Consider the following 27,436-nt stretch of genomic DNA (forward strand, 5'->3'; position numbering starts at 1 on the left):
TTGTATATTAATAATAATTTTTGTTTATTGTACTTAATATTACATTAAAATATACCTCCTAATTATACTATTTACAATATAATTAATTAAAAAAACACTGTATTATACACATAATTATAAAATATTTACAAAATTGTAACAGAAAACTGAGATATTTTTTTAGGACAAATATACTAAAACAATATAGTCTTTCAAAAAATGTGAAGAAAATGTTTTAGTGCTTTTTTTGTGGTGTTAAATTTTCTTTTTTAATGTACATTGAGTTGCCATTCATAAGATATTTTGTCAAACATCAACTGAAAAAGGAAGCAAGTTTAAAATAAACCAAATCCAACGACAGCATGAAATGAAACGTGGACTGGAAACTTAAGATTTGCCTTTCTAGTTTCATATTTAACATATAAACTAATTCATCCATCCCCCCCTCCAAGTGACCCCATTCTCCAGCAAGTACTATTGAGGTCCCATCATGCCGACTTGCATATGCGGCGGATAACCAGGGTTGCCTCCTTGGCCCGGCATAGCCATGGCGGGGGATTGGATTTGGGGAACACCACCAGGCGGAGCTGCTTGTTGTTGAGGCTCGTTGGGGAAAGTCAGGTTCATAAGTATCTCTCTTAAGGCCGGATAGACTGTGCAATCTAAGGTTCCAGCCTAAAATTCATATTATTTATGTTGTTAAAACTGATCTAGAAACAGAATCAATAAGGTACTTATGATACAATTATTTATTAATAACTTAAGATACCATAAAATGTACTTATGAAACAAATGTGGGAGAACTTTTATAAAGGTTGGTTCGTGGATAAGCCAGAAAAATAACTTTTAGATAGCTAGTGTTTATTCTGTTTAAAACAAAAGGTAACTGACTAAGAATCTCAGGGCAATCTATTTTGTTTTGTTTTTTCATTTTAATTCTTTTTTTACTCAGACACAGTCTATCAAAAGTTCGAAACAAATGACCACAGCCTCTCTGAGGATATATACTAAATTTCCTGAAATATATGCAGTTGCAAAATCCAAGATTGGCATAACCAAACTATCAAAAAGATAAAGACCTCACTTCAACACTTAGCTCCTTGATAGTTTTAGTAATAAATCCAAAGATTTGTTTGCCTTTTCTACTTTAGATAGTGTGTTAAAATGAAAGAGTGGTGTCAAAAATTACTCCTAGATCCTTCTGCTGGGTACTCTTTGAAAGTGTTTACCATTTAAGGTGCAATTAAAAAATATTAAATTACTCTTTAGGGTGAACAAGCACACTAAATAACCTTTAATCTGAAATTCATCTTGCAACGCCTGAGAATCCTTTTCTGATTGAATCCGAAGAAAACACATTAAATCGTCCGCAACTAATTTTTAATATATCAAATGTTTAATCCAAACCATTCATCGCACCCAAAAACTTATATTTATTAATGCTATATTAATGCTGAAATATATATTTTATAAGTTTACCAGGACTAGGCCTGTGGTCAAAAGAAACCGAAAAATATGTTTAAATTATTTTTTTAAATCAACTAATCCAAAGAATTAAATTTGGTTTACGGAATGTTAATTAAAAATCAAAAATTTGATTGCAATCTTATTTAAAATTAGTTAGTTTGTAAGATTTTTATAGAACGTGCATAACTTGTTACGCTACATCTTTGTATTTAAAAGTAAAGTAAACTTTCAAAAGTAAACAAAAAAACATATCGCCGCTAAAAAATAATGCTGGCTTCATTGACAATTATAAAAAGTGTTCAAAATGTTCACCACTACACAAATAGCATTTAGACATTCTTATATTGTATGTATTCTGTCTCCACGGAATAAAATTCCTAGTAATTTTATGAACACTTTATAATATTTTTAATAATCTCAATATTTTTATTTTATTTATTTAAGTTTTTTGGTAAAGCCCAACCAAAAATGCCAATTGTAGCATTGATTTATTTATTGATTTGGGACACAAACAGATAAACTCACCACAGTATTATTTACTGTTTAACAATCCAGTTACTTATATGATACTCCAGTATTTTATATGTTAAAAAAATTAAAAATAAAGACATTATTTTATCAAGTACAATATCAAAGCACTAACAATCATTAAAACAGAAATCAATATTGTGTTCGATGCCATAAGTATTACCAAACCTTAGCATGCTGCAAATTGGTGAACTGTTTATTTGCCGGAATGGTATGCTCGGAAAAGATATCTGTGTCTAACCTGCTTAGGTGAAACGTTGGACAATATATGTTGCATCTACTCAGAAAAATCAACCCTATTATTTAATATTTTATATAAATATATAATGTGTGCTGGTTTCCTCCTGTTTTCAAGAGTTAATAATTTGAAATAAATTCTTATATCTTCTATATTATTAGTAACTATATTTAAATTTTGCTTGCAAGATAAAATTTTCGAAAATGTAATTTGCACTCTTCCAATTCTATCTTTATAAGTGGAGTTAAACAGAAATTCATATAATTGAGGCAAAATGTAATCTACTAAATGCATAATAGAGAGAAGTATATAAAAGATATATATTTTCGTAAGCATTTTGGCACCAAGTAATTAACATGTGTGACAAATAACAAATTATTCAAAGAATATACCAAGGTCTGTCACTTCCTGCACTCTCTTTACAATTGATTTAATATTGGAGTAATTATAATTAACTTATGAAGAATTAACGATTTTTATTAACTAAAAAGTGGCATAAATTAATACAGGGTGTTTTTAAAGTTGAGTCATTTATTTTAACACGTTGTAGAACTCGTCAAAAGAAGTTAATATACCAAAAATAACCTACATAAAAGTTGCGTAATAAAAGTGTAACTTCACATTATTGAAAATTATTTTTTTTAAATCTTTTTTAAGTTAAATAGTGACCGTTTCTAAAAATGTTCAAGATTGTTCCCGTTTGTTTGATTAACGCACAATCTTTCTCAGCGAATCCACGACTCTTCACAAGCATGGGCCATTTTTCTGCACAAAATAATTACTGAAAACCATACAGTAAACAAAAAACAGTAAGAATTTACGTAACATTCGCTGATGAAAAAAAAATCTTTAGAAGCAGTCCAATTTTTTAAATTTTGTATGTTTTACTATCTGTTTCATTATGCAACTTTTTTATTGGTGATTTTTGGTATATGAACTCCATTTGAAGAGTCCTATGAGCAGTTAAAATAACTTTTAAACCACCCTGTATATTAAAGATTCTAATAAAAATAGATGTAAATTGCCAAAAAAATCAATTTAATATGCCTATATTCATATTAAATTAAAAAAAAATATATTTATGCTATAATTTGTTTTGTGAATGAAAACTGACATCACACCTTTTGAATCTAGACCCAGCATTACGGTTAAGATATTATAAAACCTGGGGTGTTGTATCTTACTAAAGTTATACCCAAGTCCTTGACCAATGCGATATACTTTTTCACGAATGCTTTCAAGCTAGTACTGGTTGATTGTATATTGAATGTGAATATGTAGCCTAGAGCAAGAAAAATACCTACGATAGATGATTGGTTCAAAGATGTGTTAAAAGATTCAACTAAGTTGACCTCGCCGAAGCGCAAAATAGGCCAGAGATAATCCTAGCAGAGAATATGGGCAACAACAAGGCTGCAAGAAGGGCTATCCAACTTGCAACTCAGGGAGCCAGCAACAGCCTGGTAGGCCCTGAACCAACATGTTGTGTCAACGATAAGACCTGGAAGAGGGAAATCGGCAACTGGCTCACAAACCAGAACAAATCCTACTGGGAAAGCTGCCAAAGATGGAACAATCTAAACAACTTATAGGCAACCAAGGGTGAGAACATACTGGGCCTCTCCAGACAACAACTGCAAAGGGTCGCGAGGCTATTTACAGGCCATGCGCCCAGCAGGAAACACCTGCATACGCTAGGGAAATCAGTTACCTCGCTATGTAGGGGATGCAATGAGGAGGACGAAACAACTCTTCACATACTGTGCTTCTGTGAAGCATTTAATCAAACCAGGGCAACATTCCTGGGAGAAGAGAAACCCTCACCAGAGGGTATAAGAAATCTACCACTGGGCACAATCCTGGACTTCCTTGAAGCTACAGAATTGAACCTGTGGGACTAAACATATGGGACACAATAGGACTGCTTCTTAGCAGACCGCAGTGTAGGGAGCCACAAGGCACCACCCAGCGGTGGAGTTTTAGTGTGTACAGGACGAAACAGACTCGACACTGAGTCCCACACTACTGGGGGCGGCGCCGCGTAACCAGTGTTCATAAAGAATTTCTCCACCGACCCCCAAAAAAAAAAAAAAAAAAAAGTTGACCTATGGGTTCTAAATCATCTAACTCAAGAGTATCAATATTAATATAATCCAGGGTGATACCAAGTCACAAACTTTGGAAAACTTTAGGTATTGCATTCAAAATTAACCGGATAATAATTTGTAATTGATTACTTGTGCCCAACTTAAAAGGTCCTCAAGAAGCTAGATCTGCAATATGAAAAACTGTTTAGAGTGAGAGGTCAAAAATATAATAGAGAGGTCCGTATAGATTAAAACTGTAGTGATTTCGAAATACCGTTGATATTCCATCAGGTCTGGTAGTTTTAATGTACCGTTAGAAAATTGTATCAAAAAATTTAAAATAATTTAATTGATTCGGTCATCCTCCTCTAAACATGCTTCGGACATATAACATATCCATCATTAGTGATAACAAATTAAGAGGTTCTGTCAATTTTTTTATGTTTTTGTTATCCCTGATGATAGAGATGTTATATGTCCGAAACATGTTGGATTAATAGTTTTTTAAATAAATGTAGTGGACGATGACCAAAACAGTTTTAGTTACCCATTGATCTATTAACTCGACTGCAAGAATGGACTACTTCTTCAACTTTAAAAATACCTTATTTACTTAATTGTCAAGGCTATCAAAAAACGCATAAAAGTAAAAATCAAGCTTGCATTTTGCAAAAGCATTTTGTCTAAGCAAGTTTGGCTCAAGTGCTTTATTTTGATGACAGCCATTAGCATACAATGTCCAATTAAGCGCCACCCCTTTATTGCTTGGCTTCAACTTAATTTATTGAAATTAACCAACCACTTAAAAACCAATCAAAACGTGCATTTTCTTTAATCGCCTGAGATTACTTCTCATTTTAACCTTTATAGTAGATATTTGTAAAAATAGAGAAAAGTATGTTTAATATTTGTATATTCCAAGCAGTAACGTTCCAACAAGAAATCCTGGTGTAAACTATGCCTTACACAGGCTTATAAAAAAATTCCGAACAAGATAGGTGTAAACCGATTTCTTTTTTAAATTTTAATAGTGTTTTTTATGTAATTTTATGTTTCTAGATTTGTACAAACATTATAATAAGTCATATCTTAAAAACAGGCACAGCTAAGGTGGAAAATAGGTTGATTGGGTTTATTTTTTTGTTTTATAAGTTTTTCTTTTGTTCTAAAAAATAAGGGAACTTTTTTTTACTTAATTAGCTATTGCCGAATCAATAAAACGAATAAAAATTAAAACCTAAAAGCTTGGAAGAAACGGAACACTTAAAAAGTTCTAAAAATTAACAGACGCACTAACTATAACGTTTATGAAAAAGAAAATGTAACAGTAGATCAAAGCCTCCCAATTGCATAAAAAATTGGCCATTTAATACGCATTTCTTTAAAATGTTTACTTACATTCATTTGACAGAAATGTCGAAGTACTGCACCTGCTTGTGTCATAGTAGGTGGCGAAATTATGTCTCGTTTTTCAGCTAATTGAGTAATATTACCCGCTATGTCGTAGATTAAGGGCAATACTACTGATGGAGGATCGGCGTTTGGAGGGTAACCCAATCTTGTAATTTGAATCTGAAAGAATTTTTAATTTTTTTTTATAAATTAAAAATTATTATAGGTCTTTGCTTTACTTAATTAGGTAAGTACCTAATTAGAATTTATCAAAATGTACAGATTGTACCAATAGGTATTCGTTGCCCAGAAACTAATTTTTTTTAGAATATTTGATAACAATTGCTTAAATATAGGAACATAGTGAAGGGTCGCTTTGCATTTACAATCTCTTGGCAATAAAAAGTTTTTCAAAAAATTAAAGGTAAAAAGTATAACAAACATAGAATCCATCTAAAACTCGTCAGATCTATAACTATATTAATTTTTAGGACTGTTTTGCACATAGGATATTAAGCTGGAGGTATTTTGAAAGTATTTTAAAATTGAGCAATATTTTTCTTTTTAAATGTGTCGTCACAACTCAAAATTTGGTTTTAGAGCTGTCGCTCGTTTCGGCATCAGAGCAAATATCTAATAAGGAAGTGTCATAATGTGTGAATAAAATTATAATGTCTAATAAAAAATTCCTAAAATTACTTAGGTTTGAAAAACGCAACACAAACACGTTTTTTGTACTTTAATTTAAAAAATCACCTTTTATATCTATTGTTCCTTATGTACTAATTAATATACAATATCAATATTTTTCAAAACCCCTTTCACAGTTTTCCCAACGTTACCGCGACATACTAATAACTCAAATTTGATTAGTAGGTCGTATGTACCATATATGGTTTACGAAAAAAATTGTTAACATTAAAATGTTACTTAGCTAAGGTTTTTTGCATTAATTATAAGTTAAAGGAAAGCCTAGAACCAAAAATCAACTGTTAGCCCTACATGCCCTAAAAAACATTGATATAGTGGTAACGTGTTAAATAAGACTCTTTGGATTTCGATTTTTGTTATATAGTAATTACAATCAACTAAAATGTAAAAGTTGAAAAATGTATCACACTGTTGTGAAAAACAATACCGAAAATATTCAAATTAAATCTGATGTCCCGTGTCCAAATTTATCTTCAAAATTGACCAGGTTATAGACCTGGAGAGTCAATAATGGTGGATAATCAATGGCGGATCCAGTATAAAAAATACTTACGAAAAATAATATTTTGTTTCTTATGCCCAAAACACCCTGAGTACCAGTTGGAACGATCGGTAAAGCATTCGGAGGTATTCTCAGCAACCACTGCACCGACCACTTCATTCCCTGTTGCTGCGCCAAATGCGGCATCATATCCAGTCTCATTATCTGCACAAAGTCTTTCAGTACATTCGGAGGGCAATTTAACATACTACAAAACGTAAAGGTCGATGTCGGTTTATAAGGAGGCGCGGCAGCTCTCGTTTCAAAAAACCGCTCCAACACCTGAAGCTCTTCTTGAGACCAAATCTCTTTATGTTCTGAGAGATGCGTAATTTTGATGTGTAGACTTTGAAGGTGCTGAGTATTCAAACCAACTCTACACTGTAACATCTCGCTCACTTTAAAATGTATGACACCCGGTTCGTTGTTCGGTATATTAGTTAAATAAGTTTCATTATGGACGAATCTCTGCAGTTGCTTCCTCATATAGACACACCCTAAAAATCTTTCCAAAGGACTCATTTCCGGCCCGGGAATGCCCAAGGGATGAGGCGAAGGGCAGCAAAGGGTTTCCAAAGCTTCGTGTGTTAAAAGTGTGGGTACTGCCCCCGCCCAAGATCTCTGTGGTAACACTCTGGACAAATGGTTACCCGATCGCAAATCGACTTGTTGTGGACTATGCATGACCGGTCCACCCGGTGATTGCCCAGGTCTTGCAGGAGAAGGGCGTGGCATACTTGGAGATCCCGGCCAATTAGAAGCCGCCGGACTTTGTGACGCAGGGAACGGACTTCCGTCAGTATGGGTTGGTATGTAACTGCCAACTGGGGAGTGGCCGGGTAAACTACTTGCCGCTTGCTGAGGTCCTGGACTGGAAGTATTGAGCAAACCACCGGGGCTGGCTAGCTGAGGGTTGAGAGGTGAACTAGGTACGAGATTTGAGGGGCTAGGATGAGGCATGGGGCTGGGGTTTATGTTGTTCGACATCGAGGTGGGAGATGCCAAGTTGAAGGACGTTGCCGGACTTGAACCAAATCCGTTATGAGATGTGGGGACCATGCTTGCTGTGTGTGGGGATGCTGGCGTGTGGGGGTTAGAACCGGAAGGAGGTGTCAATGGAGGGTGAAACCTGTAACAAAAAAATATGTTTTATGATGTGCATGATGAGTTGGGAAGCATGTTTATTTCATTTTACTTTTTCATACAGTTAAAGTGATGTGAAAGGTAGAATATACCGGGTGTCCCAGAGTAAAGGAAACACTACCATTTCTTTGCTTCTTAAGCAAAATAAATTAAATTTGGTAGTAGAATTATCATTTGAAAATAGATGCAATTTAAAATAAGAAAATGTGTGCAGAAGCAATTTTTCGTAAAACTAGAAGTCGCAGAAAACCGGTGAAAGCCTCAAAAAATAGCATTTCGTGATATATTTACATAGTAAATATCATTTATTTTGCAAAAAAAGGAAAAAAGTTCCATCCTTAAGTAGTGCGGGATAGACCATCTAGTTTTAGTTAAATTCTGCTGGTAAATAATGTGAAATATTTTATAATTGAAAACTTTTTGTGGTTACTTCAGTAAGGATAGAGTTCAAAAAGCGTCGTTTTCGCGAATCCCATGTCTCCCAATCTTTCTTCATTTAGAATATTCCAATAAAAAACATATCAGGAGCGACCACATTGTCTACCCATAGGTAGAAATGCAAAATCAGTTATGTATTATAATAGCCCATATCACAATTTTTCCTTAAAAGTTTATATATCATATATACATATTTTAAGGTTATAATTTTTGTTTTTTTTTTGTTTTTTATAAAAACTTTATGCGACATCATCAAGACTTGAAGATTCTTGCATTTTATTAAGAAGCGAATGTTCCAACAACTTTTATTATTTTGTTTTATAGAAATTTATATAGGAGTAGAAGGCTAGACTTTCTTGCAAAAATAGAAATCACTTACACCAAAAAAAGTCCCATTCAGGCATAATGGCAACAGGCATAAATGATGTTTTCACCTTCGAACAAGGACTCATCTTTAATTATCTTTCTTAGTCTCACACTTACGTTCTTTTACTCCTAAATTACATATCAGGCCTCGATAACCTAACGGCGTAAAGCTCTTGCTTATAATAAGCAGATGTGAAAACTATTGGTTCAAAACATAGGACTGATTTTTAATTTTATGTTTAATTTCAACGTTTATGGTTAGTTTTTTATAAAAAGTATGTTGTGGTTAGGCCATTTCATTATGGAGTGTTATTGTGTAGTTCATGTAGATAGTATGTGTGGGTGATGTTAATTTTTTTGTTTACAATATTTCAAGCCTTTTTTCTCTGATAGCAAACTTGTATGACTTCAATTAACTGTCAGTAATGTGACTTCCTATTTGTGATTTTTTAGTTATAGTAATGTACGCATGTAAAACCCTGTAAAGGGCGACCGTCAAATTAAATACTCTACTGAGGGGATTCAAAAAAATAATGGATATACCAAACTTTCACAATTTCCAGAAATCAGAGAAAAGAGAAAAAATTGAAACTTTGCCAGCATATACAAATAAACAACGCCCGTTAGACTATACATATATCTAAAATATCTACATGACATTAATTAACACACACTATCTGACAAAAGTAGAGAAACTTTTTAAAATTTCTTATACTGTAAAATCTTTAGTATTTAAATTACTTTTTACTATTTCCTAAAAACGTTGTCGCTCTTAACGACGGCTTTTTATTTAAAAAAATTAACCAAATTTAATATTTATTTCGGTTTACGTGAGATCTGCCACGCGGAATGTATTTATCGGAAGATCGTACAAAAATAGTTGATGATACAAGAGTGGTGTAAGCAAAATGCATAGTTTGTATAAACCTATCATCAGCAAGACAATTTCGGAAGTTAAAATACGAAATTCGTTAAAGAGCATTAAAAAAGTGGCTGCCCCAGAAAACCAACCAAAAAATAAATAAAAAATAATTGAAATAATTGCCCAGTCTAATCCCCACGAATCGGCAAATAAAATTTTAAGTGAATTGCCTGGTGTTAACATTTGTTCCAAGACCATACAAAGAGGTCTCAGGGAAGCAGCATTATTTAGTAGAAGATCCGCTAAAAAACCTGAATGACTAGAAAAAGTTCTTTTTACTGATGAAAGTATATTTAATTTATTTGGGTCTGATGGAATATCGTGATTACATTGCCCAGGAGGCAAAAGATTTGAAGCATGGCATCCTGTATGATATGAGGTTGCTTTTTTGGGTACGGTATAGGACCATTACATGTTTTTAAGGGTATTATGGATCGATTTGTGTATTTATATAGTCTAAAAAATGTAATGCTACCATTTGCTGAGGATAAGTTACCAATGACCTGGATATATTAGCAGGAGAACGACCCTAAACATAAATCAAAGGTAATTCAAGAATGGTTTTTATCAGAAAAGATTCGGGTTATGAACTTTCCTGCACAAATTCCCGATTTTAACCCTATTGAAAACCTCTGGGAAAAACTAGACAGGCGTATAAGACAATATCAGATCAGCAGTAAAAATGATCTAATAAAAGTTCTGCAAGAATCCGGGAATTCCATGCCAAACCGATGTCGTGAAGTTATTGCCAATAAGGAATACTCTACCCACCATTAATTTTATTATTTTAAAAATAAGTATTATGTCGAAATATTTAGTAAAAAAAATAGGTTTCTCTATTATTGTCCCTAGCATATTTTGTTTATTTAAATGAAATCTTTGGTTTTCGTTTATTACTTTACCGAAATAAAATCTTTAAATTATGTTGATTTTCATTATGTATAGAACTGCATTACTCTCGGCATATTCAAATAAAACCTAATTTCTAAAAGTTTCTCTACTTTTGTCTGATAGTGTATGTACAAAGTCAATCTTTACCTATTTTAATTGTGGTATTCAACTTATTCTGCTCTAAGCAATTATTCCAAAGATTATTAATTTAAATTGAAATAAATAGAAATTTTTAGTATTTATGTTTTTATAATAAAAAAAAATCAATCAATTTAATGAGATAACTTGATTAAACTTTTTTGATACACCCCGTCTATAGGGTTGCAGTGAAACAAACATTTTACAAACCTTAAGCCAGTCTCCGAACGTGACCCTCCAGCAGGTGACTGAGGCGCTCTATGTGTTGCCAAAAAATTTCCTCCTCCGTCGACTTCCATCGGACTCGGGGGATTATCATCTTCGCTCTGACTTCTCCTCCTGAACACCGCACTCTCATCGATGTACTTCGACAAAAAAGTCTTTAGACCGGGCGTGGGGAAAAATACGCTCACAACATTACACATATCGAATCTACTATAAGCACCATCTCGGATAGACACCAGCCCACCTCCCCGGATTTTTAACTCCAAACAATACATTCCTTGAAAAGTGATTCTTAATAAAATTGCGGATTGAGGCATTATGGTAAATGTTTGCACTGGTACTTTCGTATTGGTATTATGCACTCCTAGTTGTGGTAAAGTTGGAAGCTTGCTCAATGAAACTAGGGGTTCATAAGTCTCGGTTAGTAATTGAATTATTTGCGCCAAATTTTTGTACTCGTTTAAATGAGATTCGAGTTGTTCTTGCATAATTGAATGGGCATTCAGTGAGTTGTGCATTGCTCCAAATGTTAATTTAAAAGAACTGCTTTGGCAATCCCATACTACTTGCACTAATGCGCCTTTGTATGGTCCATAGCATAATACCAGCTTCACATAGTTAAATGATCTCACAGAAAATAGGTTGCAAAAGAAGTTGTACTTGTCGATTTTTAAATATTCACTTAAATCATGCACTAGCGTGTAGAGATGTACGATCTTCCACCAATCTTTTAATAAGGTATCTACGGTTTTGGATGTCTGATCCGCACTAAGCATTTCATACTGAAAATAAATTGGTCTTCTGGAACCTTGTTCCTTGGCATGGGTGCTTGTTAAAGGAGATGAGTAAAACACCAGCTCCACCATCCAACTTTTAGCATTATTTTTCCCAACAACTCTTATGGAAACAGAGAGAAGCCGTTTTAATAAAGCGAACCATGCTAAGGATTGGCCAATTTCTTGAGTCGGAGCAGGTAATTGGATTAGTTTTAATACTAAACCAGTGGCGTTTGCCTCAACTTGTAATCCTTGATGGAATATGTTCTTTTTAGTAAGTTCATTAGCCAGGGTAACATAAGGAAGGCGTTCGTCACACATTGCTACCACATGAGAGAGTTCTGCAATAAAGTATGCAGGCTGTTTGGCTCTTCTAGTAGCCGATTCCGGTTTTAAGTTGCCCTTGCGTTTTAGAGAAAGAGGTTCGGTGTAGTCTGGGTCTGAACTTCCTAAAATAAATAAATAAATTATTAGTTACCGATTTTATTGGGTATTATATCTCATATGCTCAAAAGGAATGTTATATTATACACAGTATAAATAGATAAGCACCATCATATTGCTTAAAACCCCCTTTTATGCTTTAATAAATGGAAAATAAAAATAATATTCTTTAGAGGCTAGAAAATGACCCTTGTAAAGAGGTTAGTCTGTATGACGTCAGCTTGTAAAGATAATTGTAGTAAGTTTTTATCAGCGTACAAAAAAAAAGAAGTAATGGACATAGCAACATCACCTTTGAAATTTGCCTACCCCCAAGTCCATCGACCTTGCAACAAAAAATAATATTTAAAGGCTTTAGAGCTTGATAGTAAGAGCAATAGTGTACGCAGTATAGAAATAGTGGTAAAACTTGTAGAGGATAAATGAAAAAAAACAGGTCTTTTTTTTATTTATCACTAATTTTGAAACATGTTTACTAATATCTTTAAAGCTAAGTTACGTACGTAATATTATATATATAATAAAATAATCTTTATTGTATGCAACAAATAAATTACATCTATTCTATATACATACAAAGGTGGAAAATACCGCTAGGCGTGTTTTAATAACCACCACAAAAATAATAAAAGGACATAGTACAATTCTTCTTAAAAATAAAAATTTGAACAAAAATGATTCAGAGAACCATACCAGAATCAAAGTTACACCAAAAATTTTTTTAATTTAGACTTAAAAGAGGCCATGCATAAATCCTTAATTTCTGCAGGTAGGCCATTGTAAAAACAGGCAGAAGTATATAGGAAAGAACTTTTCAGAAATTGAGTCTTATGCTGGGGGATAGCCAGTGTGGTTTTATAGCGAATATTTACATTATGTGTATCTCCCCTTTGAATAAGGTATTATGACAGATATTTTAGTTTATGAAAATTAAGTATATTATGTACAGTGCAGCTTATACCCAAAAATCTTCTTTGGGCCATATTAAGACTATAGACCTGCTTTACATGCTCTCTCACATGGTATTCATATATACCTAAAAAAAATATACGAATTTTTTAACATAACAGATCCAATTAAAAAAAACATTTCATATATTTGATATTATATAAAATCAAGACATATAATTCATTTGGAAAAATTGGTGATTTATTTGGTGTATCAAAGAATATGCAAATAAGATATTTCACAATATATTAGTTATTATGGCTCATTTAATAAAATGTTTTTTTTTGGCCTAGTGCTCTTTTTTTTAAAAGAAATTTACCAATACAGTTTAGAACTAAATTTTTAAAAGTACCATCTATTATAGATTGCTTAGAAATTGAAATTCAAAAACCAAGTGCAGCTAAATCGAAAGACTACCAAAAATGTAGTACTGTGAAATATCTTATTTCAACAATATGGCGGTCAAACTAGTGATGCAGTAATATTTGAAAAGTACTTCCATTAATGGCTAACAGACAAGTTGAAAAAAAATTAAATAAGAAAACTATAGTTTATTGAAACTTCCAAGTGTAGTAAATAAAGAACAAGTGTCACAAGATGATGTTCTACTTACAAAGCGAATCGCAAATGTTCCAATTCATATTGAACGTATTATAGAACTTTTTTAGAAAGATTTTAAATAGATTTAGTTCAAAGGCTTGTACACAGTTAATTGTAATATTTTATTTGTAAATATGTATTAATTAGTAAAAAATCTTATTATACATTTAATAAAAAGTTTTTTTAATTCTTAACATTTTTTAATTTTTTATCACAACAAATAGGATATACGTTAGTTTTCCAGAAAGAAAGCGCGTTTTCGATTAAATTTTCTGTAAATTTTATATTTTAACAAATTTGCTGTATAGTAAATTCACTTGTACTTTCAAAATTTGGTTTGTACCCGTGTTTTTGCAATTTTTTTAATCTTTAGTAATATACTCAAGTCTTCTCAGTGATAGGACATTTCACTTCAATAACGGTATCTTATACGTATCATATATCTTCTGTCATCCTATATTTTTGAGAATCGTAAAGCCACAAATTTTAATACTAACTTTTAATTGCTTCTTGACTTGCACAATCACTGGCTTTTCTAATTTCTTACCCCTATTTGTAGCAAGAGTATTGGATTATTTCAGATGCCAATAATTAGGTACACTATAAAGATCTACCTAATATTATGCAGAGAGCCGTTTCATATAGTTTTGAGGCTGTTATTCGTCCATATCGCAGCTTAAACCATGGTGAGCCGTCATAACTCAATCCTGAGGATTGACACTGACCTTTCACGATTTCTGCTCAAGTTTTATTTTAGACAAAAAGTAAAATTAAAGAAAAAAAAATGTTAAATTTCGAACATACAAGTCAATTCTCCAAACATAACAAAATATACTAAAACAATAATGTTCGATATTGAAAATGGGAAAAACCTAATCCAAAAGTAAAACACATCGGTCCGTAAACAACGTCCCAAAGTGAAACAAGAACGCAAAAATAATATATGTGACCTAGCGCCCTTGGCGGAAGGTCCTGGGGTTCAAGTGAATTGACAAAAACGGCATTATTTATGTTTATCTTATTTCGCCCATATGTAAGTAAGATTATTTTGGATCATTTTACGAAATTTAAACTCAATTTTATTTTTTTGTGATCATGCCTATTATTGAAAAGAAAAAAAATATGTTGCAGTAAGTTTTTACCATAACCTCAACCTATTTGATATAAAGGGAAAAAAAATCGTTTTTTATTTATTTTTTTTTTTTTATGTTTTATTTCCGCAAAAAATACTTAATTTTAAGGAAAAATATATAAATTTCTTTACGAAGTTTTAACAAAAATATTCCAATGTTGACGGTACATTAGTTCTATTTTGGAACCGCGACTATTTAGAAATATTATTATAGACCATACTACATTAAATTTAATTAAAGTAATTTTATGATTCTATTCAAACATTTAATAATATACAGGTTATGCCCAGTTTAATAAAAAGCAAATCTGCTTAAGGATAATTAATAATTAATGCTCTAAAAGCGGTGTTAGAAATATAAAGTTATTTTCAGTCCATTCCATTCAGTTGCTTAACAATAAATGAAAACAATAGGAATGCAATGTTAATTTTCATACAAAATGGAAAATGTCTTACCGTCTATAGGTGTAAACGGTCCATGTGTAGCCACAAAAGTGTCAAATTCAATAAGGGTTTGTACTTTGAAAAACACTTTAGGTAATTCTGTTTCAATGGTCTCATCTTTCGGATTGTCATCAATGCTGGCATGTTTCACCACGAACATGTTAAAGGAGCAGTCAATTTCACATGGATTACTCTCCCTTTCAGTAAAATCGACAATCTAAAATTCAAATAGAAGGGTTTAAGTATATGCAATTAAATAAAGAGTGTGGACTTTTTAATAAAGTCCTACTTACAAGCACGACATTTGTATGCCGGTGAAAAGTAATATACATATGATGTTTTCCAATTTTAGTAATCGGATGATCAGGTGCATGAAGCAAAGGTAACCGTTCGTGAGCTGTAGCTGGTAAATGTTGCAGGGTTTTTTCACATCTTCGTTGTGTGATCCAGTACCTGAAAATGTAATGTTAAAAGTTAAAAAAAATAGTTGGGAAAGCATATTACTGCATTCTACAGAGGGCGAACAAAGAATAGTAGTACATATCATAATATTGAGTCCAAGATAATGGAAAAATTCTTATATAACTAAATGGTCAATTTTATTGAAAAACATTAGTTGATTCCAGAGTGTCACTCTGGCTTTAAAAAACGTTTTAGTAGAAGTTCATATCTTGTTAAAATAACTGATAACATAAGACGCAATAAAGAAAAAAAAGACTTAATATGCCTTAAATTTATGAATTTTAGTAAAGCGTTTGACACCTTGAAACACGACCTACTTGTATCCAAACTACATTATTTCGGTTTTTCTCCCAATTCGGTTAAATTATTTCAAAATTATTTTTGTAATAGGTATGGTTGTGTAGTTGTTAAAAATGACTATTAAAGAAGGCAGTTCGACAAGTCCGTAAAATAATCCTAAATTCTACAGACTATCGACTATCTTTAAATTTTAAAAAATTTCAACAATCAGAATTGAAATTCAATTCAGATTTAGAGAATATTTCCTTCTATGCTCAGGAACACAACTTAGTAATAAATGCCTGTAAATCACAAGTAATAATATGTCATTTAAACTTTCACCTTAAAGACTTAATAAAATCCAACATTAATATTAAAATTCAAAATGAAGTAATACCAATCACCGAGGAAATCAAGAATTGGGGACTTTTTTAATGGATAGCCAATTAAAATTTAAAAACCATATACAGCTTTGTAAACATATGTATATGTGGATTAATAAACGTTATTATATAAACAAAAGTTAACCGCGGCCTATCTAAGATGCAAAAATATTTCTCCCTTCTAAGTTTGAATATTTGCTTTGGAATCTCTTATTTCTCTTTTTGACTATGCAGTGCAAAAAAATACAAAAGCTACATGAGGTTTGCGTTCTTAGTGCCGTATATAAATCATAAAGCATCCTATTATTCTATTTTTTATTTAATTCTAAATATGGATAACCGACAAGTGTCATTCATATCTCTTTATGTATAATACAATTAGAACCGAAAAACCGCTTTATCTTTTTAATAATTTTTTACATAATTCTCCCATAGTCATGATACAAGAAACGTGGAAATATTTCAAAGTTTACACAAAATGTATTATTTTGTCCCTTCTGTTGTGTGTTATTATAATTAATTAGTTAAGTTCTAAAGTAAGACAAAACTGATGAAAATGCAAGAGTTCTGCTTCATATTTAAGAATTTAAGTAATCTAACAAGACTTTGGCCATAAAATATATAGAACTTTATTTTTGGACTCTATTTTTATACTATTATTCTCTTTGCACTTTATTTAAGGAATTAATAGTCAGCTCCCATTTTTATAAGACATGAAGTTAAAGATATATTAAGCATTTTTTAAAATACATTTAGTTAGGGATCATTTTTAATAATTTCTCGTTATTCTAAACTACAGTATGGGAACATTTTTACACATGCATATTTTCTAAATTTGATATCAGTATTATATTTAAAAAGTTAAGCTTAAAATGATTAAAAATCGAACATTGCCTTATATTTATTCATAAATTGTTGAAGCGAGTCCTTAGTTCTTGGAAAGATTATCTTTCTAAAATTATCTTTTTCTAAAAGGATTTGGATTTATCTCTCTAAAACCAAATCCTTTTAAATTACCGAAATGAATTCAATTTATATCGGTAAGTTTTGTAATTAATAATCCTGTGATATAGTAGTATAATGTATATGTTGAATCAATATTAGTCATTGTTATTTTTTTACTACTTATTTATTTATTTATTTAACGGTATCCACCAATTTTACAAAAATAAAATAACACAAAAGATACTAATAATAATACAACTTAAGCTAGATAATAATAAGACATAAATCAATCAAAGCTACAAATTAATTTAAAGAAACCTGTTAAAGTAACGGGTCACTAATTAATTAACTAATTTAAGAGAACTCCTAAAACTGCTAAAAGAAACGTGCAAGTCAAAACTATACCTATCGAAAGAACGTTACATTCTAGTTATAGGATTATGCTGTCCATAAGAACTACTACCAAAATCTACATAGAAGAGTTTTTTCAGTCTAGTCAATTTTTGCGCCCGAAAATTCAGCCTATTTAAAAGATAATCACAATCAGTCATGCCAGATATTAATTTAAAAATAAAACACAAGTCTGAATTATTACGCCTTAACTCAAGTGAGTCCAAAGAGAGAACTGACATGACCGACTTGTAATCAGTATGACCATCAGCTAATGGAACCTTAAGTTAAAAGAACTATTTCTTAAGAATTTATTTTGGACTTTCTCAATATTTTCAATATGCGATTTATAAAATGGAGACCATACGGGACTAGCATACTCCAAATCAGAACGGACTAACGAACAGTACAGAACTTTATAGACAGAGCATGAGAAGTCTTGACTGCATCTAGTTATAAATCCTAGATTTCTATACGCTTTCTGAACCAACCTTTCAGCATGAGACAAAAATGTCAACTTAGAATCGTAAATTAGTTCGAGATCCCTAACTTCCGTTACCCTTTTTAAAATAGCGGAACCTATACTATAATCAAACAATGTAAGATTGCGAATTCTTCCAAAAGTTATTGAATAACACTTTGCAACATTTAAATCTAAACCATTAAGGTTAAACCATTAAGGATGCACCATTCATAGAGATTATGCAAGTCATCCTGAACAATTGACATTGAACATTAGAATCAATAGACAAATAGAACAATTTCAAATTATCAGCAAATAATAAAAATTCACAATTTCTTACGAATAATCCTATATCATTAACAAAGATTGTAAAAAGCAACGATAAAAAGCAACCCACATGTGACCCCTGAGGAACGCCAGATGGCACAGAAAAGCTGCTAGATAAGATGTTATTAAGCCGTATACTGTGCGATCTACCCAGTAGATAGTCCCTTAGCCAATAAACAACGTTTGATCCAAAACCCAAAGCTTGGAGCTTTGCCAGTAGAAGCGTATGATTAACTCTGTCGAACGCCTTCGAAAAATCCGTATAAACAGCATCAACTTGTGAACCCTTACCAAAAGCATTAAACAAATAATCTTCATAACATATTAAGTTAATAACAGTGGAACGACCTTTTTGAAAACCATGTTGACTGTTAATAATAAGGCTTTTACATTGCCATAACAATTGCTTGGTTACAAGTGCAACCAAAAGTTTAGGCAAGGTTGACTGTATACAAACTCCCCGATAATTACTGACATCACTAGTATTACCAGACTTAAATATCGGCGTAATATACGAATTCTTCCAAAAAGAAGGAAATACTCCCGACCTTAAAGACAGAAGTGCAAATAGGCTTCGACAGAGTACATACACATTCACGAAGTAGCAAGCTGGGTATGCCATCCGGTCCCGCAGAAGTCTTGCTCTGTAAGCCAAGAATCTCGTCAAAAACCTCTACTAAAGATAACTCTACAAATTTGACATCGAATTGATCCACAAGCCCTGTCATGTAATATTCAGGTATTTGAAATGCTTTATCAGAATATACGTTTGACAAATATTTGGCAAATAAATTAACAGTACTTGGTTGGTTAGATGTTGATGCAGAAAATAAATAAGTAAATCAATTTTTTACAGGAGTGGTTACACCTTAGCGCAGCCACACTGTATATTACAAACTTATTAAAAAGACACTATGAAAAAAATTAGTTGTTCAATTGGTCACTGGCTAAAAATCTTTTACCGAATATCAAAAATTCTTGCTGGATAAACTTGGGGTACAAATAAATTTAACACTAGTTCTACAATAATGAGTTAGACGAAAAATTATTCTGAGCACTTTGAGATTTATCCAAGATTAAGGAACCAACTCTGCTGGGTAATGGTATTGCAGTATTGTAAGGATTACCCACTAAAGCTCACACTCAAGCTCAATTGGCGGTACTTCTTTAAAATCTTTTCCAAATGACATTTCACCCAAGTAATAAACATTCGCCATATTGATAGACCTCTGTAAGGTTTAAATAGTGTTAATATTGATATCTTCCAATCTACACAGACCGGCTTCAAAAAAGCATTAAACCATTATTTGTTGTAATACTTGTTTATAATTAATGGATGATTAATATTTTTTTGTATGTAACATGTTTATTATTAAAAATCATTGTAAAACCTAATATGCCAATTGCATGGCAATAAGTTTTAAGTCAGTGAGGTAAATGACTATCAAGAACACTGAACTATAAACTGACTTATGGTTTTTATTTAGATATATTTTTTTGAATTGGATATAACTACTTCAACATAATAATATTTATATGATGTTTTTATTATTATATTACATTGCCAATTGAAATATGGTCTATTCAGTCTATTAAAAATGTTTCAGAGGAGACAAATTGAAATGAATACTAAGAAAAGATAATGTGAGATTATAGTTACCTTAACTCTGATATGTATGTAGAAAGTCTTGCATGATTTCCATTTAAAATATTATTAATTTCTGGTATTAACGGAGGATCATATTGAGGCACATGACTCTGAAGCATACCGGTGTGTGTATCTACAGTAATAAGAAGTTGTTCTGCTCTCAGGCATGGTTGTAGTATAGCTACAGAGAGAATAGCTGGAGATCCTTGAAGAGTACCTATGGTGTTTACCAACAATAAAAATGTGCATTTACTTTTAATGGAAGCTTACATTCTACATCTTTTAGAAGATTTTGTAATTCTAGTTTAATGTCTTCTAGCCGACTTCTAGTCCGGACATAGATAGTATGAACTAGAAGGCGCTCCATTGAGAGAACTTCACTCCTAATTGCTCTATCTGCAATTTCACATTCCTATAAAAGGCAAAAACTATAGCATTTTTATTCAATTAAATTTCTAGTAATTCAATTAAAGTATTATAATGTCTTACCTTATTTCCCAAAGATGGAACATGAACTACAATCAATGGCCTAGCAGGGTCATGTTGATCAACTTGCACAGTCAATTTATATCCCAGTTCTGACCTTAAATCTCTCCAATAAGACACAGTCAAACTCTTCCCTGGAATATATTCATCTACATGAATATGATCATCAAGTCTATCCCGCATTAACCTTAATGTCTGCGAGTATAATACCTCTAGCTGTAGACTTTGACAGAAAAAATGTAGACAATTATAAACTTCCCCTAAAGGTTGTGGATTGTCTACAAGTCTTGCCTGTACAAGCTGATGGATATATTGGACTTGCAAAGGATGTACCAATGCTTTGCCATCCCCTGTTTCCTTATCTTCTACCAGAATATTTATTTCTAATAATCTCCACGGAATATTTGGTCCATCCCCCATAACTGTGAGTGACACTTCAAACTCTTGTTGCACAGTAAATGTGACTCTTCCATTTTCAATTTTTAAATTTCTCATTTGAGGTAGTAAATTTCCTGTCACTAGTCTATGCTGGATCACCTGGTTCAATCTCAAAAGAGTAGTTTTCTTTTCTTGTGGAGTGATTGGGTCAGGAGGAACAATTTTTTCCCTTATACATGCTGGAAGTCTACCATAGGTCCCTGTTGTTAATACTTCTACAGCTGCAGGTATATGGAAGTTTGGTAGGCGAGCTTGCACAAGGGTTTCTCGGGCCATTCTAGCCAACATATCTGCAGTTTCAACAAATAGTAGAGATTGTTTGTCCAAAAACGCCATAATTCTCTATAAGAAATCATAGTATTAAAAGAATATTCTGCAGCTTGTATGTTAAATTAAGTAGAATTTGGTTATGGGATTAATAAACTTACAGCAGATTTTTCCACTTTTGAAGCACTATTAGCCCATTTTACCAAGGCAAGGAGACGAACAAATAATTGACGTGTTCTAGTTGAGAAATTATAAATCTCAATTTTTCTCTCCATATCTGTTTTTCTGGGCAACCTGTAATTGATTAAAATTAATAGAATTATGGAAGATATTAAGCAGAATGGGATCTTGAATTTCAACTGTAAATTGAATATATTATATAACATTTTTGCTAATGAAGTAAGAGTATTTTTGAGCACTCGTTAATTATGTTAGGAATTCTAGTTTTGAGCATGAGGCCATTATCATGCATACATAGTAAATACAAAAGGTCCCTGACATTTACCAAAAGTGGAAATTTAATGTATTTATTAGTAACATCATTATTTTACATTTAAATATTACATTTAGCATTTAGATTAGAAGTATTTGCCTTTTTTGAATGGCCACTCAATACAATACCTATTGTAACATAGTACTGAACAAAATGTAAATCTTACTTATTAGATAGATTTAGATTTTGATAGATTTAGATAGATTTTAGATATTATTCTCAATATACCGGGTGACACAGGAAAAAGGGAACCCTTAATAACTTTTTTACTTTTCAAGATAAACAAATGAAATTTGGTATATCAATAGAATAGTCATAAGAGCATCTTTTGACATATTCTATTATTTTTTGTTACTTCCGGTTTAACAGGAAATGATACTAACTTTTTTATTTTAAATGGGACAATTGGTATATTATTACGTATTTTGATAGAAAATAATATTCTGACAATAATGATACCCCATTTGCCACTTTTTGTTTTATGTTCATAGAAAAAATCATTTTTTTAAATTTTAAAATAAGGTGTCATAAATGCATTGAAAATTTTAATTTTTAATCAAGTAATCACAGAAAAATAACAATTTACATTGTGTTTTATTATTTAAATCAGTTTTTCACAAATACAGTCAGAAAACATTTCAAATATTAGTAAACATTGAAATTCTTTCAAAAACTATGGCCAATTTATTTGAATAATGAAAACTAATTGAACTTGACAAGATGTCATGTATTATGTCAATTGAAAAATAACTGAAGAATGCATCGAAACAAAGCCTCCTAGTCAAGAAATCAAAACTTTCTATACTATTTGCATTAATTAAATGTGTTTATTTGTAAGACTTAATTTTTTTCTTCTTATGGCCTTATTTATCAACCAATTTAAAAAAAAATTATATCAAATTATTTGGAAAAAGAAAACATGTTTTAAAGGTGGTTGTTCCCAATAATGTGCTATTTAAAAAAAGTAAGTAAATGGCAAAATTAATGGTTTGGACATTTTAAATAGATGTGTAAAAGATTTAAATCATAAAATGTAACAAAAACCATTTTTCCGTGATTACTTGATTTAAAATTGAAACTTTCGACGCATTCAGAGCACCCTATTTTAAAATAAAAAAAAGATTTTTTCTATGAGTATAAAACAAAAAGTACCAAACGCAGTATCATTATTAGATCAGATATATTATTATATCAAAATGCGTGATAATATAATATACCAAGTGTCCCATTTAAAATAAGAAAATTAGTGTAAGTTCTGGCCAAACTGAAAGTGGCAGAAAACAACTGAATATGTCAAAAGATACTCTTATAATAATTCTATCAATATACCAAATTTTATTTATTTTGTATTGTTATTTTTATTTATATTGAATAGTACAATGGTAATTAAGTGTTCCCTTTTTCCTGTGTCACCCGGTATATTCTTTTAAAAACAGTATAAGGCTAAATTCATATTTCTTCTCGATTAATAATAATGAATCTTGTAATGTCTAGTATAATAGTATTAATAGTCACTACTATTAATAATATATTATTAGATCATAAAAATTATCTGGTTCAGAAAAATAGCATTAGACTACAGTGTGACAGAGTTGAACAAAAATATTTATGGGTTTAATAATAATTATTTTTAAAAAAATCCTAGGTTCTAATTAAAGAGTTAAAATTAATAATAGATACTATTAATTGTAGAGATTTTAATTAAATACCTACTAGTTTAAATCTATTTATTGTTATTTTTTTTCTTTGTATTTTGATGTTATACAATAAAAGTACAAAATCTGAAAACACTCTTAAAAAATTTTTGCATGTTTTTGCTGTAATTCTATATTTATTTAATTATTATTATAAATTTTTTGATTTGATTATTACTGGCTTTTAATAATTCTTAAAGTATTGAAAATGAGTCATTTCTTTTTTTTTAAGGTTAATTAAAGAAAATTATTAGGATCCTTAAACCCAAATTTGATTTTTGGTACATTTATTTTAAGCATTTGTATTATACAGTGCTTTTATTTCAAAATGCACATTCTTGAAATAAAAGAAAATAGGAATTTCAAAATAGGCTTTATCATTGTCTTCCCAATAACATTGAACATTTAATAACATAGTTTCTTGGAACTAAATAAATTGTTATTGTCCTTATAAGCATTTGTATACCCTAACTGCTTATAACTACCTATTAACCTTTTTTTTTTAACTTTGGAGAGCTGATTCCACCTGTATATCTAAATGAATGTGAATTATTAAATTTTTATCTTTTGTTTATTTACATAGTAAATTAGGAAATGGGCAGCTATCTAACCCGTCATTTACAGTTTCCTCCGCCACTAATCTATTTTACAGTCTTTTTTATCATCAAAGGAGCCACTGGCAGCACCTTTCATAGCAACCTTTGAACCTTGAGTAAACCTTCAAATAAATAGAATATTGGTGAAGGCAACTATACCAAATAATATTACAAAAAGTACATTTTTGTCTTGATCTGAAGCTTGTCTTAAGTACAATTAGACAAGCTACTGTTGAACTTAGAATTTGCTAAAATATGTGTGTAATATTTTAAAGCAGGCCTTAAAAATTTTGAGTTTGACTAGAACTAAACTAATTGATTCCGTAAACCTATATTTTTCAATCAACTCTATTCAATCAGTGTTTGGAAAAAAATTATTTCCTGTCATACCATTTTATTTGTGAGGAATGCAATTAGAACAGAACCTTGAATTGTGTTATGTCTTATTATCAAAAGGGTCAATATTTAAAAAAGACAAGCTTCGCATATAATTTTATATAGTAAACTTTTTTAAGGTGCTTAATGTGATGAGTGATTAAATTATAGTCACATCACTTCTACAACTGATTAAATTTGGCTCTTGACTCAGTTATTCTTTAGTTTCTGCATTATAAACTAAAAAATGCAACCTTATGTTAGTCATTCAGTATGCCTATTTTAAAGACAAAGTGAAACAAATCTTGGTTTGATTTTAATGTAAAGGAAGTGTTCGTGTTTATTTTGAATAGATATGTGTAAGGGACTATACTTACAGCTCAGCAAGCACAGTTAACTCATGATAAGTCCTCTGGATTATAAAGTCAATAAGCATAGCTAGAGACATCATTCCACCTCTGTTTCCCTCTTGGGGTCCAGCCATATTTCCCTGAACTACATTATTGTTACCCACTGGGGTTTGTAGCCCTTCTAAGGGTAGAGGGGCCATTTTTATGCACTTAGAATTATGGTTATTTTAGCTTTAACTAGCCAAACTTTCAAACAGCAGCAATGGATTTCTAAAAATACTAAAATAGCAATTGTTCATACATATTTTAACTTTTAGCACAGAGAAATAGATTTTTATAGAAATAAATATTATTAAGTGTATAAAAACAGATTAAATTTCATTTAGAAAAACTAGTTTTTAGGAACTACACGTTATAATCGTTTGTAGAAACAATTCTCAATTTTCTTATTATTTTCATTGAGGACAAACGCAAACCACAAAACACAAAAATAGTGAAATTGAAACGTCATATGTCAATGACGTATGACAACTCAGACAACTGACTTACCGATATAATTGGCAAAGAGTATCGATATTTTCAACTTGTTGGAAATCTCTTTGAAGAGACACTAGCTAGCTATAAAATGTTTGGATTCGGTTTGTTTTTTGAACTCTCGTCCAGAGTCTGGAAGAAGAATTGAAAGAACACCGAAAAAGCTTCTACTTCTCGACCTATAGATGGCGGTAAGAAAGCGAAACTACCGCCTCGAGGCTACACGCACTGTAAAGCGTTAAGCATATCATATAAAATGAGGCCATTTTTCATAGCATTTTAGGTTCTAGAATTTTGCAGGCCCTTTCTTTTTACTTCTTTATGCGATGTCCTTTTAAAATGTACATCCCTTCAAAGCCCAATAAATACGGAATCAAAATTGTGTTGTCCTGTGATGCCAAAACAGCTTTTGCACTTGATGCTGAAATTTATATAGGAAAAGGTTCCACACGAACTGATGTTTCTGTAGCTCAGTATTACTGTAATAAGCTAACCAGTTCTGTCCAAGGAACAAATAGGAACTTGACCATGGATAACTGGTTTATTTCTATTGAGACCGCGAAACATCTTTTGGAGAGGAAAATTACCATTGTTGGTACTGTGAGAAGAAATAAAAAAGAAATTCCTGAGTCGTTTTTGGAACTTAAAGAAAGGAATCAAAATTCTGCCATGTTTTGCTACAGTGGACATCTGACACTGTTATCATACTGTCCACCCAAGAGTGCTAAAAAGCAGTTTTTATGCTTTCGACAATGCACGAAAAAGGTGATGAGCCATTTACGACCAAGTTACCAGAAATTATTCAATTTTATAATTCTACAAAGGGAAGTGGATACTTTAGACCAGTTGTGCCACACTTATTCTGCTGGTAGAAAAACACGTCGCTGGCCATTATGTCTGTTCTATAATTTGTTGGATATTCTGGGATATAATTCAATGATTCTTTTGCGTGGCTCTGGTGAAGTGAATAAAGAAATTGTAAAGCACAGGAAAGAATACCTCAAGAAGCTTGCCCTTGACCTGGTCAGACCGCACATAATGAGTCGTTTGGAAGCTTCAACTTTGAGGCGCGAACTCCGTGAAACTATATGTAGGGTCCTCAAGATAACCACTTCAGAAGAAGTACCTACTAGGCTTACAACAACAGTTGGTAGGTGTGTGCTTTGTCCCAGAAGAGAGGATCGAAAATCGAGAGTAAGCTGTGCTGTATGCAAAAAGTTCGCGTGTTTACAACATCAAAAAAAAATATGTTCAGTGTGTGCCGCATGAACATTTTATTATGGATGTGCGTTAAAAGTGTTCTTAGAGACTCGGTTTAAGTTATTATTTTTCTATAAGTGAATACATTTTTCGTTTTTCTAAAATACGACGTGTTTTATTTGTGGCACGGTTGTACCCCTGTGTAGCAGATGTAGAGTCGGAAATAAGTGTAGCATTCCAGGGTTAAATAAATACTACAGAATTTCCAGAAATGTTGTTATTTTTATGAAATTTGAATTAGTTGTTCCATGCCTACGTAACTGCGGAGGGAGGTGTTAAATAAACAAAAAAACAATAATTATTAATACCAAGTGATATATACCCGTATTAAGCGTCAAAAATTCTTATTTCGGTAAATATAATCTACTTTTGGATTGTATCAAAAATTAAATTTTTGTGGAAAAATCAAAGTAATTTTTTTATGCGAATGTTATAACAAAATTGAATAAGTCTTTTAAAAGTTACAACCATTTAAACAATTACATTTTCACTAACTTCCCCTACTTTACGAAATTCGGTATGTCAATGTGTCTTTGACCAAAATGAAGGAAAATATTCCAAGCTACCTTAATAGTCCTATGGTTGGAACCTTTGGTGTGACACTCAAATTACGAGACTAACCAGAACTCTTTATTT

The 27,436-nt window shown here is 31.6% G+C and overlaps 1 protein-coding gene across 1 annotated transcript; it reads right to left on the minus strand.

Annotated features, from left to right (window-relative positions):
• LOC126743025 (mediator of RNA polymerase II transcription subunit 14) lies at positions 1 to 25,494 on the minus strand. Its single transcript, XM_050449948.1, has 11 exons — positions 25,034 to 25,494; positions 21,660 to 21,792; positions 20,797 to 21,573; positions 20,578 to 20,719; positions 20,320 to 20,524; positions 15,704 to 15,863; positions 15,423 to 15,627; positions 11,052 to 12,291; positions 6,956 to 8,072; positions 5,698 to 5,871; positions 1 to 654 (listed from the first exon to the last, which is right to left on the minus strand). The coding sequence occupies exons 1-11, from the start codon at positions 25,204 to 25,206 to the stop codon at positions 454 to 456; spliced, it is 4,527 nt and encodes a 1,508-aa protein (XP_050305905.1). The 5' UTR covers positions 25,207 to 25,494; the 3' UTR covers positions 1 to 453.
• Between the last annotated feature and the right edge of the window lie 1,942 nt (positions 25,495 to 27,436).

This window comes from Anthonomus grandis, chromosome 12, assembly GCF_022605725.1.
Source record: "Anthonomus grandis grandis chromosome 12, icAntGran1.3, whole genome shotgun sequence".
Classification (NCBI taxonomy): Eukaryota; Metazoa; Arthropoda; class Insecta; order Coleoptera; family Curculionidae; genus Anthonomus; species Anthonomus grandis.

Excerpts from the sequence above, each read along its gene's own strand:
- LOC126743025 (XM_050449948.1), bottom strand. The coding sequence starts at position 25,206 with ATGGCCCCTCTACCCTTAGAAGGGCTACAAACCCCAGTGGGTAACAAT. Across the intron at positions 21,574-21,659 it reads CAAAAGTGGAAAAATCTGCT|AGAATTATGGCGTTTTTGGA; the intron begins GTAAGTTTATTA and ends GATTTCTTATAG. Across the intron at positions 15,864-20,319 it reads ACATACATATCAGAGTTAAG|GTACTGGATCACACAACGAA; the intron begins GTAACTATAATC and ends TTACATTTTCAG.